At 54.4% G+C, this 13,195-nt stretch overlaps 1 protein-coding gene across 1 annotated transcript in view; it reads right to left on the bottom strand.

The window, feature by feature from the left end:
- Positions 1-3,519: 3,519 nt before the first annotated feature.
- Positions 3,520-13,195, bottom strand: part of ankrd50 (ankyrin repeat domain 50) — an 11,513-nt gene continuing 1,837 nt past the window's right edge. Inside the window, 2 exon segments of the mRNA XM_080521984.1 lie at positions 3,520-7,013; positions 10,584-10,816. Coding sequence (XP_080378110.1) covers positions 3,526-7,013; positions 10,584-10,816 — 3,721 coding nt within the window. The 3' untranslated portion in view covers positions 3,520-3,525.

Raw genomic sequence — 13,195 nt, 5'->3', positions numbered from 1 at the left:
AAAAGGAAGACAAATCCAAGAAACACAGCAGGAAATGGAAAAGAGACGTCCCCTACAAAAAATAACGTCCCATTAAAAAAATGAATGTGATGAAGAGAGTGAATCCAAGTAAAAGGACTGTCCACACAGAGGAAGATGCTCTATAATCTGGATTAGAGGAGGAAGATGCTCTATAATCTGGTGTTAGAGGTGGAAGATGCTCTATAATCTGATGTTGGAGGAGGAAGATGCTCTATAATCTGGTGTTAGAGGAGGAAGATGCTCTATAATCTGGTGTTAGAGGTGGAAGATGCTCTATAATCTGATGTTGGAGGAGGAAGATGCTCTATAATCTGGTGTTAGAGGAGGAAGATGCTCTATAATCTGGTGTTAGAGGAGGAAGGTGCTCTATAATCTGGTGTTAGAGGTGGAAGATGCTCTATAATCTGGTGTTAGAGGAGGAAGGTGCTCTATAATCTGGTGTTAGAGGAGGAAGGTGCTCTATAATCTGGTGTTAGAGGAGGAAGATGCTCTATAATCTGATGTTAGAGGTGGAAGGTGCTCTATAATCTGATGTTGGAGGTGGAAGATGCTCTATAATCTGGTGTTGGAGGAGGAAGATGCTCTATAATCTGGTGTTAGAGGAGGAAGATGCTCTATAATCTGATGTTAGAGGAGGAAGATGCTCTATAATCTGGATTAGAGGAGGAAGATGCTCTATAATCTGGTGTTAGAGGAGGAAGGTGCTCTATAATCTGGTGTTAGAGGAGGAAGGTGCTCTATAATCTGGTGTTGGAGGAGGAAGATGCTCTATAATCTGGTGTTAACGTTCGTCCTAATGCTAATGCTAATGCTATTGCTGCTACGTAGCAGATGTTGACAAATAGGAGGTGTTTCTCTTCAGCAGTAAAGCAAACATGTTTATTATTATTCAGCTCTTTGATACATCAGAAGTTCAAAACTGGACAGTTTTTTTTAAGAGTCAAGTTCTGAGACCAGGATCTCTGGGGGGACCGGAACCAGTACCTCAGGGGGGGCCAGCAGGACCTCATGAGGACCAGGTGTACATGTCCTGGTGTTTCTTCAGAATGGACTGGAGGACAAAAGCAGTTTTGTTTGTTGCAGGAAGTCAAACATCTTCAATTGTCTTTGATTTGAACTTTTTAGCACCAAACCTTTGCTGACAGACAGACGACTCCTTAAATATCGTTTATCACACAAAACAAAACAAAACAGAACAAAGTGAAACGTCCCACGGGGACAACATTAGTTCTTGACGTACATCTCATCCTCAGACTCAAAGTGACGACGATTCCACATCCGGCTGAACGAAACCAAAGACTTAAGCAAAGTGGCTTTTTTCCAAATCAACAATAAATACGTGTGAAGTGGCGGCGGCACGGCGACACGTCGGCACGGCGACACGTCGGCACGGCGACACGTCGGCCAGGCGACACGTCGGCCAGGCGACCCGTCGGCACGTCGGCCAGGCGACACGTCGGCACGGCGACACGTCGGCCAGGCGACACGTCGGCACGGCGACCCGTCGGCACGGCGACCCGTCGGCCAGGCGACCCGTCGGCCAGGCGACACGTCGGCACGGCGATCCGTCGGCACGGCGACACGTCGGCCAGGCGACACGTCGGCACGGCGACACGTCGGCCAGGCGACACGTCGGCACGGCGACCCGTCGGCACGGCGACCCGTCGGCCAGGCGACCCGTCGGCCAGGCGACACGTCGGCACGGCGACCCGTCGGCACGGCGACACGTCGGCCAGGCGACACGTCGGCACGGCGACACGTCGGCCAGGCGACCCGTCGGCACGGCGACACGTCGGCCAGGCGACACGTCGGCACGGCGACCCGTCGGCATGGCAACACGGCGAGGATCCAACTCGCTGGTGGGTTTTTGTGTTTGATTGGATGAGCGATAAGCAATATAAAATGATAAAACAATATAAAATGATAAAATAATAAAAGAAGCAAACAAGCACTCTGATAAAACATGAGCGGTGCAAAGGAAACTGATGCATGTCGTTTAACTTTCCAAAGTGCATACACTGTTCATTAAATACTTTAAATTAAACGTGAGTACACGCAGAAGGCTATAACAGATGCAGGCACGTCGAAGTATCAGCTGATCAACAATCAATAATCCTCCCGGTTCTACGATCAGCTCAAACAATCACTTCCTGTTTCAAAGCAGGGGAAAACAGTCGCTTTGGCACATTCCCTCCGCCGTCGTCATGACGACACGTGAAAGGTCCGAGACGTCCGGTCCAGGTCGAGACGTTCCTCATGCAGGTTCTGGTGAGTCCAGTAATGTGGGTATTGATCCAGGTTCTGGTGAGTCCAGTAATGTGGGGTATTAATCCAGGTTCTGGTGAGTCCAGTAATGTGGGTATTGATCCTGGTTCTGGTGAGTCCAGTAATGTGGGTATTAATCCAGGTTCTGGTGAGTCCAGTAATGTGGGGTATTGATCCAGGTTCTGGTCAGTCCAGTAATGTGGGTATTGATCCTGGTTCTGGTCAGTCCAGTAATGTGGGTATTAATCCAGGTTCTGGTCAGTCCAGTAATGTGGGTATTAATCCAGGTTCTGGTCAGTCCAGTAATGTGGGTATTAATCCAGGTTCTGGTCAGTCCAGTAATGTGGGGTATTAATCCAGGTTCTGGTCAGTCCAGTAATGTGGGTATTGATCCAGGTTCTGGTGAGTCCAGTAATGTGGGTATTGATCCTGGTTCTGGTCAGTCCAGTAATGTGGGTATTAATCCAGGTTCTGGTCAGTCCAGTAATGTGGGGTATTAATCCAGGTTCTGGTCAGTCCAGTAATGTGGGTATTAATCCAGGTTCTGGTCAGTCCAGTAATGTGGGTATTGATCCAGGTTCTGGTGAGTCCAGTAATGTGGGTATTGATCCTGGTTCTGGTCAGTCCAGTAATGTGGGTATTAATCCAGGTTCTGGTCAGTCCAGTAATGTGGGTATTAATCCAGGTTCTGGTCAGTCCAGTAATGTGGGTATTGATCCAGGTTCTGGTGAGTCCAGTAATGTGGGTATTAATCCAGGTTCTGGTCAGTCCAGTAATGTGGGTATTGATCCAGGTTCTGGTGAGTCCAGTAATGTGGGTATTAATCCAGGTTCTGGTCAGTCCAGTAATGTGGGTATTGATCCAGGTTCTGGTCAGTCCAGTAATGTGGGGTATTAATCCAGGTTCTGGTCAGTCCAGTAATGTGGGTATTGATCCAGGTTCTGGTGAGTCCAGTAATGTGGGTATTGATCCTGGTTCTGGTCAGTCCAGTAATGTGGGTATTAATCCAGGTTCTGGTCAGTCCAGTAATGTGGGGTATTAATCCAGGTTCTGGTCAGTCCAGTAATGTGGGTATTAATCCAGGTTCTGGTCAGTCCAGTAATGTGGGTATTGATCCAGGTTCTGGTGAGTCCAGTAATGTGGGTATTGATCGTGGTTCTGGTGAGTCCAGTAATGTGGGTATTGATCCTGGTTCTGGTGAGTCCAGTAATGTGGGTATTGATCCTGGTTCTGCAGGAGCTACAGCGGAGTCTCCTTCTTGTAGCTGAACCCAGGTTCTGGTCCTTCCATCTGCAGTTTCAAGGCCTGCTTCAGACTGAGCTCTGTCTCCCCGACAGGGTAGTTCTCCAGGACCTCCTGGTTTCCCCGAGGAACTGACACCCGGCCCAAGAAGACCTGGTTCCCCTGGAGGTGGTAGTTGGGGTTGGTCAGGATTCCGTTCCTCTTCTTCTCGGCGGAGCTCTGCTGGATGAAGACCTGGTCCTGGCCTCGGTCCTGCTGGAGAGACCCTCCGATCACGACCTTGCACGGCGAATCCTGGGCCGCCATGTTGGCGATCCGCCTGTCGAACTGGGTCATCTCGTACTCCAGAACCTGGCCGCTACCTTTGGTCTTCTTCTTGTCTCCTGGAACTCCTTTGCTGTTCGACGTCCCGTTTCCTGCCTTGGTTGCTTTGGCCGACTTCAGTCCAGGTTTCAGTTGGGACCAATCGAAGTCGCTGGTGGGAGACGATGGCTGCTGACTGCTGGACTTGGTGGTGCAGGACGGGGAGACGACGGACTGTCTGCTGCGGCTGCGAGGCAGCGAGTGCTGCTGGATCTGCTCTGTGAACGTCAGGCTGTGGAAGCTGTCGATGGGAACCGTCTGCGCCGTGGCGGTAGACGAGGTGGTCCGCAGGGAGGAGTTCTGGGAGCTCTTCAGAGAGTTGTTGGACAGAGAGGACTTCTGCCTGTCCACGGTGGAATCGGGAGACTCAGAGGGAGAGCTGAAGGCGTGGACGGGCCCGCTGGGTAAACCCCGCCCAGAGGATTGCAGGTCTCCTGCTGCAGTGCTGCCGGAGCTGCTGGACTTGATGGTGAGCGACTGCAGCTTGTCCGTGGCCGGCGGCGGCGTCTTGTCCTCCAGGGTGTGCACCGGCGAAGGGCTGCAGCCGTTCAGGGCACTGGCTCCGTATTTCTCTAGAAATTTTAGAATCATGGTGTGACCACCTTTTGCCGCGACCCTCATGGCCGTCCGTCCAAACTGGTCAGCGTGGTTTGGGTCGGCGCCGTTTTCCAGAAGTATTTGCACCACGTCGATGTGACCCTCCTGGGCCGCAATGCCCAGCGCCGTCGCTCCCTGGTTGCAGGTGTGATCCACTAGTGTGCCGTTCTCGATGAGGAACTGCACCACTTTGGTGTGGCCTTGCCAAGCGGCAGACTGGAGGGCGGATCGCTTCTCGTTGTCGCAAGCGTTCACGTCGGCGTGATGGTTAATCAGCAGCCGCACCATTTCAATATGACCTTGCCAGCAGGAGACGTGGAGCGCCGTCCTTCCCTCTGCGTCACAAGCCTCCACATTTGCTCCGTTTTCAAGGAAGTACTCCGTCATGGCCAGCTGGTTCTCCAAGGCCAAGATGTAGAGTGTTGGCCGCCCATCTGCATCTTTATGATCTATATCTGCCCCGTGGCTCAGCAGCAGTTCCACGATGTCGCGGTGAGCCTCGAGTGCAGCCACCCTGAGAGCATTGCGCCCGTCATATCCCCGCTGGTCTATGCAGGATTTGTTCTCCAGGAGGATTTGCACACAGTCGTAATGCCCCTCCTGTGCAGCTAATATTAGCTGTATCCGTCCGTCGTTATCGACCTCTGTGCACCGAGCGCCTTGCTCAATGAGGGCGTTGCACACCTGGCGGTGACCTTCGAAGGAGGCCATGTGCAGCGGAGTCCAGCCGGCGTCATCGCGGTGGTTCTCATCCAGGCCTCTGTCCAGCAGAGTCCTCACCACCTCCACGTTGCCCTGAGCCGACGCGATGCTCAGCACCGTCCTTCCCTCGCTGTCGATGCTATCGATGGCAGCGCCCCAGAAGAGCAGAGTATTGACCACGGAGGCGTGGCCCATCGACGCTGCCGCTAGCAGGGGGGTGCGGCCATTATTGTCTGTATGATCTACGTCAGCTCCACCTTCCAGAAGCAGGTCCACGACATCCACATGTCCTTCATAGCCTGCCACGAGGAGCGGCGTCATGCAGTCCTTGTCACAGTGGTCCACCTCCGCCCCCCTGTCAATCAGCAGGCTCACCACGGAGGCGTGGCCTTTGCTCGCCGGGACACAGAGGGCGGCGACAGACAGAGCGGTCCTCCCATCGACGTCTTCGTGGTTCACCTCGGCCCCGTGGTCCAGCAGGTGCTCAACAATCTCTCGGTGTCCCATGTACGCCGCAGCAATGAGCGCCGTCCGTCCTTCGTTGTCTGCTTTGTTGACCTCAGCTCCGTGCTGCAACAGATTCAACACGATGTCTTCGTGACCCCCCCATGCCGCCGCTCTCAGGGCAGTCCGACCATCGGCATCGGCACAGTCCACTTTGGCGCCGGCGTAGAGCAGAGCGGACACCACTTCGGAGTGGCCGCCCCACGCCGCTGAGCGCAGCGCCGTCCAGCCGTCGTGGTCAGTGTGGTTGATGTTGGCCTCGCAGCCAATCAGGCAGTTGACCACCTTGGTGTGGCCTTGCCTGGCAGCCAGTGTCACGGCCGTCTGTCCATGGTTGTCCTCCAGCTCCATGTTGGCTCCTCGGGATACCAGCAGATTAACCACGTCCAGGTTGCCGCTGTACGCCGCATTGCCCAGCAGAGTTCTCCCACTGGAGTTGCACTGGTTCACCGATGCGCCGTTGTCGAGTAAGGTCCGTATGGAGTCCTCCCTCTCCAGGGCCTGCTGAACGATGCATGAGGCCTGGTCGTCCTCGTTGTTCACGTGAGCTCCAGCTTTGACCAGAAGCTGAAGAACTTCCTGCTCTCGGGGAATGGAGCTGCTCAGAGAGTCTCTCGCAGGAGTCCCATTCCAAAGCATCCAGAGAGCCAGACTGAACGGCTCCATCTGCAGGTTTGAGTTGACGAGGTGCAGCGCGAACTCCTGCACCTCCAGCGGTTGGAGCAGCTTGGCCCGGCAGGTGTAGCTCATGGCCAACATGCGATGTCCCTCAGCGGCATTGCACAGGTACTTCTGGGTGCAGTGCTTCACGTCCAGCAGCCACTCGGCAAAACTGTAATGAAACAGAATCTTTGTACCACCCAGGCCGTCGACCAGCAGCTTGGACACGATGTCCATCTTCTTCTGGAACTCCTCCATGGTCAGAGTCATGTTCTTGGTCCAGACTGCGTGGAACAGTTCCTTGACCGTCAGCGGCCTGCAAGCGGCCAGGATCACGTTGAGGATCGGTTGGACTTTGGCAAACTGTTTCCTGACGAAGAGTCTCTGGCAGAGCCACAGGTACAGCCCGTTGAGCGTCCCGGGGATGTCCCGGATCTCCCGCAGCATGATGAAGCTGTCCACCACGCCGTCCAGCACACGCTCCAGGTACAGGAAGCAGCCGCTGCTCTTGATGTGGAGCTGGTTCAGCATCTCGGCCGTCTCCTTGGTCAGGTGCTGCCGCAGTGCCTCCTCCTGGTCCAGCCTGTGCAGGATGTACTGCTGCACGTCCTTCACGATGTACGCCTTCCGCAGGTCGTCCAGGCTGATTTTACGGAATCCTGAAAAAGAAGGCAGAAGAATGTGTTTAGTCTAAAGTTCGAAGGAGTACACCCAAACCAATGACCTCCACAGAATCCAGCGTCGGTGACAGTTGACTCTCGCGTTGCTCCGACTTCCTGGAATCACAAGAACCCTCAGCCGTCACCTGATTAACTTGTGCTGACGTAGCAAGAAGGGGCGTGCCAACTCATGCTCCATTTCACATTGGTGAAACCTGGCGCTACTATTGGTCCGTAGGCCACCCCAACCGGCCAATCAGGAAATCACACCGCTGTTGCTACCTGGTCCAGACCTGACTATGACAGTAATGATGGCAGTTTCAGGTCCAGTTGTTGATCCAGTCTTTCAAAGTGTGTAAATAATGGTAGAATCACACGGCGAGGTTGTGCTAGAAAAAACACACCAAGAATTCACGTTGACATATTAAGAAGGGGAGCAGCAGTTTGGTCAGACGGGAGAAGCAGGAGGGTTTCATGAGAACAGAGAAGTGTTGCTCTTCCAAGAGGTTTCTTATTTATTTATTTTATTTAAATAAATAAATACATTGATTTTATTTATCGCAGGCTGACAAATGCATTGTTTCCAACCCGATCAGACGTTCATAACCCAGGATACGTTACATGATCCAGTCGGTCCTGACCCAGGGCCTTCGGCAGGGTTCCTGGGCTCCAGGGCCTTCGGCAGGGTTCCTGGGCTCCAGGGTCTTCGGCAGGGTTCCTGGGCTCCAGGGCCTTCGGCAGGGTTCCTGGGCTCCAGGGCCTTCGGCAGGGTTCCTGGGCTCCAGGGTCTTCGGCAGGGTTCCTGGGCTCCAGGGTCTTCGGCAGGGTTCCTGGGCTCCAGGGCCTTCGGCAGGGTTCCTGGGCTCCAGGGTCTTCGGCAGGGTTCCTGGGCTCCAGGGCCTTCGGCAGGGTTCCTGGGCTCCAGGGCCTTCGGCAGGGTTCCTGGGCTCCAGGGTCTTCGGCAGGGTTCCTGGGCTCCAGGGCCTTCGGCAGGGTTCCTGGGCTCCAGGGTCTTCGGCAGGGTTCCTGGGCTCCAGGGCCTTCGGCAGGGTTCCTGGGCTCCAGGGTCTTCGGCAGGGTTCTAGGGCTCCAGGGTCTTCGGCAGGGTTCCTGGGCTCCAGGGTCTTCGGCAGGGTTCCTGGGCTCCAGGGCCTTCAGCAGGGTTCCTGGGCTCCAGGGCCTTCAGCAGGGTTCTAGGGCTCCAGGGTCTTCAGCAGGGTTCTAGGGCTCCAGGGCCTTCAGCAGGGTTCTAGGGCTCCAGGGTCTTCAGCAGGGTTCCTGGGCTCCAGGGTCTTCAGCAGGGTTCTAGGGCTCCAGGGCCTTCAGCAGGGTTCCATGGCTCCAGGGCCTTCAGCAGGGTTCCTGGGCTCCAGGGTCTTCAGCAGGGTTCCTGGGCTCCAGGGTCTTCAGCAGGGTGCCTGGGCTCCAGGGCCTTCAGCAGGGTTCCTGGGCTCCAGGGCCTTCAGCAGGGTTCTAGGGCTCCAGGGTCTTCAGCAGGGTTCTAGGGCTCCAGGGCCTTCAGCAGGGTTCTAGGGCTCCAGGGTCTTCAGCAGGGTTCCTGGGCTCCAGGGTCTTCAGCAGGGTTCTAGGGCTCCAGGGCCTTCAGCAGGGTTCTAGGGCTCCAGGGTCTTCAGCAGGGTTCCTGGGCTCCAGGGTCTTCAGCAGGGTTCTAGGGCTCCAGGGCCTTCAGCAGGGTTCCATGGCTCCAGGGCCTTCAGCAGGGTTCTAGGGCTCCAGGGTCTTCAGCAGGGTTCCTGGGCTCCAGGCCCCGGGGCCACGCAGCGTTCTGCATGTCGTTAGTTTCCATGCTCCTCGAGGTGACTGGGACAGGAAGTGATGTCAACAGAGGTTCTGTTCTTTCCAGAGTAATCAACCGTGTTAAGACACGTCAGGAAGTCAAACTCCAAACCATTTGCTCACTGAAACTTAATTACTGTGTTTATAACACCAGACACCGTCAGGGGCCCGGGGGGGCTCTCTGCTCTGGGGGGGCCGAGCAGGAGCAGCAGGAGCAGCGATGTTATTGTGCACCCAGCAGGAGAAGCAGGAGGAGTAGAAGGAGTAAAAGAGAGGCGGTAATCTCTCCCTCCATCCTCAGACCTTGTCACGTTCCGTCTGACAGAAACGCCTCACACCTACTGTCCTACCGACATCCTGGAATCAGACCAGTGGCTGTCAATGCTGCTTGCTCAAGGGCTTCAGGCTCACACACCAGTGATGCTACATGCTATATGCTAAAGGACTTCAGGCTCACACACAAGTGATGCTACATGCTATATGCTAAAGGGCTTCAGGCTCACACACCAGTGATGCTACATGCTATATGCTAAAGGACTTCAGGCTCACACACCAGTGATGCTACATGCTATAAGGCTTCAGGCTCACACACCAATGATGCTACATGCTATATGCTATAAGGTTTCAGGCTCACACACCAGTGATGCCACATGCTATATGCTAAAGGTTTTCAGGCTCACACACATGTAGTGATGCTACATGCTACATGCTAAAGAGCCACAGGATTCCCGCTGATCAAGTTCAGTTCTGTCGCTTCCAGAAGATCTTGAGTCACTGGATCCATAAAGAAAACAAAGCGAAGCCCCCCAACATCAACACACAGCATGTATTGATTGATTGACCGGACCATGTATTGATTGATTGACCGGACCATGTATTGATTGATTGATCGGACCATGTATTGATTGATCGGACCATGTATTGATTGATTGACCGGACCATGTATTGATTGATCGTCCATGTATTGATTGACCGGACCATGTATTGATTGATCGTCCATGTATTGACTGACCGGACCATGTATTGATTGATCGGACCATGTATTGATTGATCGGACCATGTATTGATTGATTGATCGGACCATGTATTGATTGATCGGACCATGTATTCATTGATCAGACCATGTATTGATTGATTGACCGGACCATGTATTGATTGATCGGACCATGTATTGATTGATCGGACCATGTATTCATTGATCAGACCATGTATTGATTGATTGATCGGACCATGTATTGATTGATCGGACCATGTATTGATTGATTGATCGGACCATGTATTGATTGATCGGACCATGTATTCATTGATCAGACCATGTATTGATTGATTGATCGGACCATGTATTGATTGATCGGACCATGTATTGATTGACCGGACCATGTATTGATTGATCGGACCATGTATTGATTGATCGGACCATGTATTCATTGATCAGACCATGTATTGATTGATTGATCGGACCATGTATTGATTGATCGGACCATGTATTGATTGATTGATCGGACCATGTATTCATTGATCAGACCATGTATTGATTGATTGACCGGACCATGTATTGATTGATCAGACCATGTATTGATTGATTGACCGGACCATGTATTGATTGATCGTCCATGTATTGATTGACCGGACCATGTATTGATTGATTGACCGGACCATGTATTGATTGATTGATCGGACCATGTATTGATTGACCGGACCATGTATTGATTGATCGGACCATGTATTGATCCTCTTCACCCAGCCTACAGGGGTCTGCAGACAGAAGAGTACCTGTGAAGAGTTTGGTGACGGCCTTGTTCTGGCGCCGGGCGGAGCAGATGAGCAGCAACCAGGGAGGCAGGAACTCATGGTGGCAGGCCAGCAGCTCGGCGATGGTACGGGGGGAGCCGGGGGGCGACCTCTGCTCGCCCTCGCCCGGCTGGCAGCCCTCGTCGATGGAGTCCACCAGCAGGAAGAGCGCCTGGGGGGGCGGCTTCACACTCAGGAGAGGCAGCAGGACGCACCTGCAAGAAGAACCAGAGACCAGGTTCACATGGTTCCGACCAGGAGGCACTAGAGACCAGGAGGAACCAGAGACCAGGTTCACATGGTTCCGACCAGGAGGCACCAGAGACCAGGAGGCACCAGAGACCAGTGATTGAGTTCTATAGATAATGATACTAGATTCTATTACAGTGATTGAGTTCTATAGAACACCCTCCTACGTCCAAACGCCCCCTACGTCCATACGCCCCCTACGTCCAAACGCCCCCCACGTCCAAACGCCCCCTACGTCCATACGCCCCCCTACGTCCATACGCCCCCCTATGTCCAAACGCCCCCTACGTCCAAACGCCCCCTACGTCCAAACGCCCCCTACGTCCATACGCCCTCCACGCCCAAACGCCCCCTACGTCCATACGCCCTCCACGCCCAAACGCCCCCTACGTACAAACGCCCCCTACGCCCAAACGCTGTACAGGTATGGACACACTCCAGCTCTATTGCCACCAACAGACTGAAATGTCCCGGGACTCAGAAAGGGACTTCAGGGACTTTTAATGTGGGTCAGGGTGAATTAAACATCTGAGGAAGACGAAGAAGACAAATCAATTAGTGGACGTCAAACTGGGAGCTGAGTCGGCGCAGGGCGTCCTCTGTGGACCTGGACCAGAGTGTCCAACCTGCTGGAAAAGAGACCGTCCCCTTAATGAGCAGGCGGCTCGCTGCTCCGTCATTTATAAGTTAGAACTGATCACAGCAGGAAGGAAGACAGAACGTTCCCTCCAGAGCTTTAACAGAACGAGGAACGTTCCCTCCAGAGCTTTAACAGAACGAGGAACGTTCCCTCCAGAGCTTTAACAGAACGAGGAACGTTCCCTCCAGCTGAGCACATCAGAGACATAACAGTGAGGGGGCGTGTCCTCCCGTGACCAATCAGAGCAGAGTGAGGGGGCGTGTCCTCCCGTGACCAATCAGAGCAGAGTGAGGGGGCGTGTCCTCCCGTGACCAATCAGAGCAGAGTGAGGGGGCGTGTCCTCCCGTGACCAATCAGAGCAGAGTGAGGGGGCGTGTCCTCCCGTGACCAATCAGAGCAGGGTGAGGGGGCGTGTCCTCCCCGTGACCAATCAGAGCAGAGTGAGGGGGCGTGTCCTCCCCGTGATCAATCAGAGCAGGGTGAGGGGGCGTGTCCTCCCCGTGATCAATCAGAGCAGAGTGAGGGGCGTGTCCTCCCCGTGACCAATCAGAGCAGAGTGAGGGGCGTGTCCTCCCCGTGACCAATCAGAGCAGGGTGAGGGGGCGTGTCCTCCCCGTGACCAATCAGAGCAGGGTGAGGGGGCGTGTCCTCCCCGTGACCAATCAGAGCAGAGTGAGGGGCGTGTCCTCCCCGTGACCAATCAGAGCAGGGTGAGGGGGCGTGTCCTCCCCGTGACCAATCAGAGCAGGGTGAGGGGGCGTGTCCTCCCCGTGACCAATCAGAGCAGAGTGAATGAAGCGTCGACTGAGAGAAGAAATGATTCAGCTGAACGTTTGACCTACTTTCTTCCTCCTGATGCTGAGAGGCAGTAAGTGTCACCAGATGGTGTGTGTGTGTGTGTGTGTTGCATTCCAGCCTGCAGAGACTGTGTGACCTACAGTGTGTACACACACACACACACACACACACACACACACACACACACACACACACACACACACACACACCCGACAAAAGAGTAAGTCCTGATCGAGTTACAAGCCCGGGCAGCTGGAGGTCGACTGTAGCTACACCGCTCACCCTGTGCTACACCCTCTGCTACACCGCTAACCCTAATCTACACCCTCTACTACACCGCTCACGCTCTGCTACACGCTCTGCTACACCGCTCACCCTGTGCTACACCCTCTGCTACACCGCTAACCCTAATCTACACCCTCTGCTACACCGCTCACGCTCTGCTACACGCTCTGCTACACCGCTCACCCTGTGCTACACCCTCTGCTACACCGCTAACCCTAATCTACACCCTCTGCTACACCCTCTGCTACACTGCTCACCCTCTGCTACACCGCTCACGCTCTGCTACACGCTCTGCTACACCACTCGCCCTGTGCTACACCCTCTGCTACACTGCTCACCCTCTGCTACACCGCTCACGCTCTGCTACACCCTCTGCTACACCGCTCGCCCTGTGCTACACCCTCTGCTACACTGCTCACCCTCTGCTACACCGCTCACGCTCTGCTACACCCTCTGCTACACCGCTCGCCCTGTGCTACACCCTCTGCTACACTGCTCACCCTCTGCTACACCGCTCACGCTCTGCTACACCCTCTGCTACACTGCTCGCCCTGTGCTACACCGCTCACGCTCTGCTACACCGCTCACGCTCTGCTACACTGCTCACCCTCTGCTACACCGC

The sequence above is a fragment of the Blennius ocellaris genome (genome assembly GCF_963422515.1).
Source record: "Blennius ocellaris genome assembly, contig: SCAFFOLD_67, whole genome shotgun sequence".
Classification (NCBI taxonomy): domain Eukaryota; kingdom Metazoa; phylum Chordata; class Actinopteri; order Blenniiformes; family Blenniidae; genus Blennius; species Blennius ocellaris.
The sequence above is the reverse complement of the archived record's forward strand: the minus strand, read 5'-3'. Positions and strand labels throughout refer to the sequence as shown.